This window comes from Oreochromis aureus, linkage group 13, assembly GCF_013358895.1.
Source record: "Oreochromis aureus strain Israel breed Guangdong linkage group 13, ZZ_aureus, whole genome shotgun sequence".
Taxonomy (NCBI): Eukaryota; Metazoa; Chordata; class Actinopteri; order Cichliformes; family Cichlidae; genus Oreochromis; species Oreochromis aureus.
In genome coordinates, this window is record NC_052954.1 from 4,046,143 (window position 1) to 4,054,312 (window position 8,170).

The 8,170-nt window shown below is 47.7% G+C and overlaps 1 protein-coding gene across 1 annotated transcript in view; it reads left to right on the forward strand.

The window, feature by feature from the left end:
* Nucleotides 1-7,783, forward strand: part of LOC116311266 (B-cadherin-like) — a 32,083-nt gene extending 24,300 nt beyond the window's left edge. Inside the window, exons 13-18 of the mRNA XM_031728324.2 lie at nt 3,791-3,882; nt 4,067-4,199; nt 4,596-4,811; nt 4,916-5,046; nt 5,464-5,607; nt 6,701-7,783. Coding sequence (XP_031584184.2) covers nt 3,791-3,882; nt 4,067-4,199; nt 4,596-4,811; nt 4,916-5,046; nt 5,464-5,607; nt 6,701-6,916 — 932 coding nt within the window. The 3' untranslated portion in view covers nt 6,917-7,783. The remainder of the gene's footprint in view (nt 1-3,790; nt 3,883-4,066; nt 4,200-4,595; nt 4,812-4,915; nt 5,047-5,463; nt 5,608-6,700) is intronic.
* Nucleotides 7,784-8,170: the final 387 nt, after the last annotated feature.

The window sequence follows — 8,170 nt, forward strand, 5'->3', positions numbered from 1 at the left end:
GACTCCGTCTCCCAGAAGAGCCTCCTTCCCCCGTCCGGCGCCGACAGTTTAGCAGCGGGCTGCGGACCGCAGCTTATTGCGGCTAATGGCTCTCCCTCGCAACGCTCGGGAAAGGTTCGTGACTGTTTGTTTTCATGGTCGGGATTTCCAATGGACCTTTGTTGTTGCCGCTAGCTCTGTACCTATTTTGGGCGCTGATTTTCTTTGTGCCCACGGACTGCTGGTCGATGTCGCTAACAGATGCTTAATCGACGTCCAGTCTTTTTCTTCAGTACCCTGTTTCACTCGCGCCATCGAGCCCCTGAATCGGGCTAATTTGGTGACTTCTGGGAATGTTTTTCAGCGTTTGCTCTCTGAGTTCCCTTCACTGACTGTTCCTAATTTCTCAAACACGGCAACGAAGCACGGGGTTGAACATTATATTCCGACGGTCGGTCCCCCGGTGTTCGCACGCGCGCGCTGCCTCGACCCGGCGAAACTCTCCATCACTCGGGAAGAGTTTGCCGCTATGGAGTGCCTCGGCATTGTGCAGCGCTCGAATAGTGCCTGGGCCTCTCCGCTACACATGGTGCCCAAGTCCGACGGTCGGTGGCGGCCGTGTGGGGATTTTCGCCGTTTGAATAATGTCACGGAGAACGACCGTTACCCCATTCCCCACATACAGGATTTTTCCGCCCACCTCGCCGGCACCTCGATTTTTTCTAAAATTGACTTGGTGCGGGGGTATCACCAGGTTCCCGTGCACGGCGAAGACGTCCCAAAAACTGCCGTTATTACCCCTTTCGGCCTGTTTGAATTTTTGCGCATGCCGTTCGGCCTGAAAGGTGCCGCCCAGACTTTTCAGCGGTTGATGGACTCTGTCTTGCGCGGGCTGCCTTTCGTCTTCGTGTACCTTGACGATATATTGGTGGCCAGCTGTTCTGAGAGTCAGCACGCGTCACATTTGCGTCAGGTTTTCCAGCGCTTGGCGGCACATGGCCTGATCGTCAACCCCTCCAAGTGCCAGTTCGGCTTGCCGGTTCTGGATTTCTTGGGCCACCGCATTTCCGTTGCCGGACAAGGTCCGGGCCGTTTCGGCTTTTCCGCGTCCCGCGTCCGTTAAAGCGCTGCAGGAGTTCTTGGGGATGGTCAATTTCTACAACCACTTTCTCCCCAGAGCTGCGCACCTGCTGCAGCCTCTCTATGCTGCTTTGAAGGGTAAAACTGCTAAGGACCCGATTGATTGGCTCCTGAACGCGTCCAGGCATTTTCTGAGGCCAAGGCCGCTGCTGGCAACGCCGCCCTGCTGGCCCACCCGTTTCCGTCCGGTGGAGATTGCGTTGACCACCGACGCGTCGGACGTGGCGGTGGGCGCAGTGTTGGAGCAGCGGGTCTCCGGTGTCTGGCAACCGCTTGCCTTTTTCAGTCGCACGCTTAGGGACAGTGAGCGCAAATATAGCGTTTTTGACAGGGAGTTGCTGGCCCTGCACCTCACAACCCGGCATTTTCGTTTTTTTCTGGAGGGTCGGAGTTTCACCGCGTACGTCGATCATAAACCCTTGACATTCGCGATGTCCAACGTCTCTCACCCGTGGAGCGGGCGCCAGCAGCGCCAGCTGGCAGCCATTTCCGAGTTCACAACTGACATTCAGCACGTGGCTGGTAAGTCCAACTGCGTGGCTGACTGTCTATCCCGCGCGCTGGTTTCTCCTGTTTATGTTGGCATGGACTTTGACGCTATGGCCGCTGACCAACGGGCGGACCCGGACGTCCTTGCCCTTCGGTCCGGGCAAATGGGCCTTGTACTGGAGGACAGACCCGTGTGGAACGGCGGGCCTAGCCTGCTTTGTGATGTTTCCACCAGCCGACCACGCCCTGTAGTTCCACTTTTGTGGCGTCGTCGCGTTTTCGACTCCGTACACGCCCTCTCTCATCCGGGCGTCTGGGCCTCGGTCAAGCTGGTCAGCTCCAGGTTCGTTTGGCCGGGCCTTCGTAAATCGGTGAAAGACTGGGCAGCAGCGTGCATCCCATGCCAACGCGCTAAGATCCATAGGCACACACAGGCGCCCCTCGAATCCTTCCGCGTTCCAGGGAGGCGTTTTGATCATGTACATGTGGATCTGGTTGGTCCCCTGCCGCAGTCACAAGGTTTCACGCACCTTTTGACTGTGGTGGACCACACAACCCGCGGGCCTGAGGCGGTGCCTCTGGCGTCCACTACAGCAGCAGCAGTGGCCAGGGCATTTTTGTCAACGTGGGTTTCGCGTTTCGGTCCCCCCGCCGACATCACCTCAGTGATGTTGGCGGGGCAGACCAAAGCTTCGTGGCAGACCAAAGCTTCATTTCCGAGCTTTGGTCTGCCATGGCTGACGGCCTGGGCGTCAAGGTCCACCGAACCACTGCGTACCACCCGCAGGCCAACGGGATGTGCGAGCGTTTCCACCGGTCGCTTAAGGCCGCGTTCCGTGCTTCTCTCACAGATGGCAACTGGGTTGACCGCCTTCCATGGGTTTTACTGGGGTTGCGCGCTGCGCGGTTAAAGAAGACCTCGGGGTTTCCCGGCTGAACTTGTCCTCGGTCAGCCCCTCCGGGTCCCGGGGAATTCTTGCCCGAGCCCACCCCGTGCTTCGCTCCCTCTGTGCTGTCTCTCCGTCCCCCGAGAGACTCGTTTTCTCTTCTTGGCCCAGTGCACCATTGTCTGCCCGACACCTTTGTTCTGAGGTCGTTGGACTCTTCGCAGTTTGTTTTCGTCAGGCATGATGCTCATAGGCCTCCGCTGCGTCCACTGTATGACGGCCCCTTTAGGGTTATTCAACCGGGCCGGAAGCATTTCCTTTTGGACTTTGGGGGTCGTCAGGAGACTGTTTCTATTGACAGACTTAAGCCGGCACATGTGCTGCAGGATGATCAGTTGGTGCCGGCTCAGGCCGCCCGCCGTGGCCGCCCGCCTTCCACTGGACTGGACAACCCTGCTTCTTCCTCTGGGAGCACCCCCCACCTGGCGGGGCCCGAGCTATCTTCAGCTTCTCCTGGCCGCCCATGCCAGCCTGGTCCTCAGGCTCGTTTCCCCTCAGCCAGCTCTCCACCTCCCGGTTCAGCCGTTCTGGACGCTTGATTAAAGCAAGGGTTCTGGACTAGGGATGACCCTACTGGGTGTTCGGGGGCATGTGTGGTGGACCACTGGAGGCTCCACTCACACCCAGTTCTCAGGAAGTGTTGTTGCTATGTTTTGGAGGGAAAAGTGTTCAGTTGTGTGGTGATGAGGAATAAACGAGGAGTGTTAATCGAGAGCTCTCGTGTCGTCTGTGTTTACCTCCACACTTTAACACATATGCGGTATTATCATCTAATTCGCTTTCATAATAAAGACATTAAAACAGTTTTGGTGAGAAATTATTAAAAATCAAGACTTTCTGTTGATTATACTTTTTTGATATTCATAAGTATTAAAACGATGTGTATCTAAAAAACCAGAGGTTCAAGCTTAAACTGGATATCACAGCTGAAATCAGTTTAAAAGCAGCAATAGCTGGTCTGAAGTTCCCAGTAGCAAAATAATAGTGATATGAAAGTGTGTTATTTCCCTGAAGTTTTTTTCTTCTCCTTAAACAAAATTCCAGTACAAAGTGATGTCCCTTGGATGCTCATAGCTAATAACATTGTAGCCCTTAATTGCTCTGCCTTTAATTGTTTGTGTTTAACAGCCAAATGTTAGTTATAAGAATCAGAAGTCCAGAGCAAAGTCTTGGGCAATAATACAGATTTTATTTAAATACATTTTGTTCTCCTGATGTGTTTGTTCTGTGACCAGATGCAGTCCCAGCTACAGGAACTGGTACTCTGATCATTCAGCTGGAAGATGTCAATGACAATGCTCCGTTTATTGAAGAGCATGAAATCACGGTGTGTCTTATTTCCAATAGCTCAAGAGTCGTTTTGTGTTGAACTTGTCTAATTGTGGTGCAGGATGGGTGTGTTTGTAAAATTTTCAACTACAGGATGGGATTAGTAGTTAGTAGAACCAAAGCCCCAAGTATACAGTCATCAGCATAAAGAAAAGCTTCACTGTCACCTTGTGTTTCCTCAGGTGTGCAAAAAGAATCCAGCTCCTCAGGTGCTGTCAGTAACAGATAAAGATGGACCAGAATTTGGAGCTCCGTACTCAGTGTCTTTACAGGGCATGTCAAAGACCAACTGGACAGCTAAGATGAACGGCTCAAGTATGTACACTGTTGACATGTGACAAGCATAAAATGATGCTGTCCAATCAAATGGCCAGAATTTTAAATATTTTGGTACACAAATTTCACTGATATTTTATCAGTTGTGTTCTTTTGCGATAACAAAAATATTTCCTGTTGTGAACATCAGGGCTGCTTCCTTCCAAAAAGGCTAAAGTTTAGCTCATACATGATTCAGTTTTCATCACTGAGATTAGAGTGATTGGTGCTTGTGTGAGGAGAGTGAGCACTGCCAGAAAAGAAACCCTAACACAACATACTTAAAAGAAGGATGATTGGCTTTATTGAGATGTCTCATTTTCAAAAATATGTAACAAAACAAATCCATCAACACAGAACTATAAAGCTAAATTTCTGCTGTCTTGTTTATTTCAGGAACAGGCATCATCTTGAATTTAGCCACTGAGCTGCCCAGTGGAGATTACAGGGTCATACTGAGAGTGGCAGACAAGCATGGCCTGGAGCAGGACAGCATCATCAAAGCTGAAGTTTGCGACTGCAAGGGAGCAAAGGCGACATGCACAGACCGTGGTATAGGTGGCAGCAACCTGCCCCTTATCCTCGGAATACTTGGAGCCATCCTGCTGCTTGGTGAGTTACACATTTGTAGTCTCAGGATGGAGCATTTCTTTCCTTTCCCAGCTAATTAGGTTTTGGTTGGTTACTGTGTGCTAAACTTTGTGCTCTGTGTTCAGCGCTGGTGCTGCTAATGCTGCAGTTTGCAAAACGGAGGAAAAAGGACAAAAAGAAGCCACTCCTGCTAGATGATAGTGTCAGGGACAACGTCTATTACTATGATGAAGAAGGAGGTGGAGAGGATGATCAGGTAAATGGACACATTTACACGATTACACATTTACATAGTACATAGTAATCAAAGCTGCAAACGCAGGAGCAGAAAATCTTGGAAAATATGTCACTGTGTTTATTGGAGTACTGGAGAACTCTGCCATTGCCGTTCCCAAGCCTGGATGAAAAAGGAGGGGGGTTGGGCGTGGGATTAGCAACCCTACGCCAGAAAAACCTCAACCGCTACAGAAACGCCAAAAAGAAAAACAGAGAGTTTAAAAAGGCTGATTAAATTTGCTGTATTATTTCAGTGATTTGACCCAGGCCTTTTAGTGATAGAAAAGTATGAGTAGACAGCAGGCCTAATGCAGTGAGTGGATGAAGAGTTTGGATTGCAGAAGTACAGCAAAAAATATTCCATGTAATAATGCATCATTAAAACACTTTCTATCAGGACTATGACTTGAGTGTTCTCCACCGTGGTCTGGACAACCGGCCTGAGGTGTTAAGAAGTAACGTGGTGCCAAACTTAATGTCTGCTCCTCAGTACCGGCCTCGGCCCACCAACCCAGAAGACATGAACAACTTCATTGAAGAAGTGAGTGAGATTCTAAAGTACCTTGAAACTTATTCAAGCATGGTTACAAGATTTCACTTAAGTGGGCTCACCACCCACGGGAGTTACCATAGGCGTCAGGTGCATTGTGTGTTGGATGGCTGTTATGTGTGCAGGCCCTGGCAGTCTGATCCCTGGCTGTTAAGGCTGGCTCTGAGGACATGATGGAGTTGGTTGCATGGTAAGAAAGGAGCCTGAGCAAGTGCATGAATTTGAAAGGTTCACAACTTGGAACCAGTCTCCTGGAAAACAGCTAGACTCTATTCTAGTCTGAAATTTCCCTTGGCAACATGGCAAGCAGTAGCGGGTCCTGTTTTTCCTTCCCACTGTCACTAGAGGCTTGTTCACAGGAGGTCATCTGATTATTGGGGTTTCTTTCTAATATTGTAGGATCTTTACCTGATAATACCAAGTGCCTTGAGTACTGCTGTTTTTGTTCTGGTCATGAAATGCTGGACCAGCTCTTTATCCTCTAGAGTATTCCAGAATGCCTAAACAGCTTGCATGTGCTTTGTCACACTTGGAGAAAGCCTTTTGTGCCTTGTGGGCAGTTCTTCTCAAATGAAGGTTTTCTTGGGGGAACTGTGGCTCAGGAGGTAGAAGGGGTTGTCTAAAAGTCATAATCATGGCCAGCTTCCTGGCTCCCGTCTGCATTGTCAAAGTATCCTTGGGAAAGACACTGGACCCTGATTTTTCCCTGATGTATCCACTGTGAGTGTGTGAATGTTAGTCAAGGCACTTTAGTACAGATAAGGTTTGTATGAATGTTTTTGTGATTGGGTGAATAAAACTAGGTTTCCCCCTGGTGAGGTGTTCAAGGCATCTCCTACCAGGAGGACGCCCTGGGCACCAGAGATAATGAGCTGGAGATGGTGGCTGGTGAGGGAAGTCTGGGCTTCTCTGCTAGCAGACAATAGAGGAATGGATGTGGATAGATGTGTATGTCAATGTACGTCATGTCTGGGCTTTAATAACTTCCACATTCGTTATTCTGTTATCTTAATCCAGGCTATGTAAGGTAACCAAAATAAGTTGTGTAAAATTTCTAGAAAAGTTTTCTCTGCTCCTCCCTCAGAACCTAAAGGCTGCAGACAACGACCCAACAGCACCCCCTTATGACTCCCAGATGGTATTTGACCACGAGGGAGGTGGTTCTGATGCAGGAAGTCTCTCCTCTTTGAACTCTTCAAGTAGTGGAGACCAGAACTATGACTGCCTCAGTGAGTGGGGCCCTCGCTTCAAGAAACTGGCCAACATGTACGGAGGAGGAGATGATGACGATATGCTGTAATCATACCACATGGCATGGTTGCATGTTTCATTTGTGAAAGCAAGCCAGAAAGGGACTTTCAACTACACATTAGTGTTTTGTTTTGTTTTTTATAGATATATATATGCATTGTGGTTTACTTTCTCACTGAAATGCCATTAGCAGTTATCGGCCACTGCTCAGAAGCCAAAGGATGAGTGCTTTTGTTTTGTTGTTTTTGAATTTCCTGTTTTGATTGCATTAGGCTCTGTATGCCTTTTTTACATCCCTGTTTGACCTGCAGGCTGAACACATAAATACTTTGGTAGTTTTCTGTTGAATGAGTGCTGGAGCCATGTGTTGCCTTATTCTATAGGGTTTGTATTTCTGGTATCTATCTGTTTAAAAAGTAAAATGAGAAATAATCAGGATGAAATTCGTTATGTTAAATTTGTTAAAATTACATTAAATTTGTTAGGCAGACAATCCACAGATTTATCTACCTCCGAAACGTAAGTCTGTGAGTCCTCTGAAGGGTTTGCTAGATTGTTCGGAGGATGTTAAGGCACGGATGGCTTTAAACTTTAATGAACAGAAAGTAGAGGTCATTGTGTTTGGTCCCTGTGACCACAACAACTTTGGGCCCTTTGAAATTTATTTTAAAAAACCCTTTGCGAGGAACCTAGGAGTGATTTTTGACAGTGCGATGGCCAAATCCATGGCCACACTCTAAAGTCGGTAACTCTTGTGTATTTTCATTTCTTAATTTGAACACAATAACACATGTGGAATTACAGGGATTATTTTACATAACCATCATCTTATCATTGCATTAATTATCATTTCATCAAAGTGTTTATTGAAGTTGCTGGCATTATGTTATAATTTATATTATAGGGGTTATCATAATCAAATATTAACATGTTTATTACAGGTGCAGTATAACTACTTTAAAATGATTGAGTTAAATATATATGTATCATAACTCATATGCTGAGTATATGGTTACAGTAAAATAGTAGCTGAGCAAAGGCCTGAATGTATTCAGCTTCTTGTGGTATTTGAGTTTGCTTAGTTACAGGTGACGGAAGGATGTCCAGTCCATGGTGACCTCAAAGGCCTTAGGTCATCACTATATTCGGAAGAGTATGCCACAAGGAGGAACCTCTATGTTGCAGTTAATTCTTAAAATACATGAATGTTCTCTACATGCAAATTATGTGCTTGTAAACGCAAGAAGGGGCGTTACAATACCCTGATGTTATAAAAGCAATCTAGAGTGTATTTTGGGTAGAG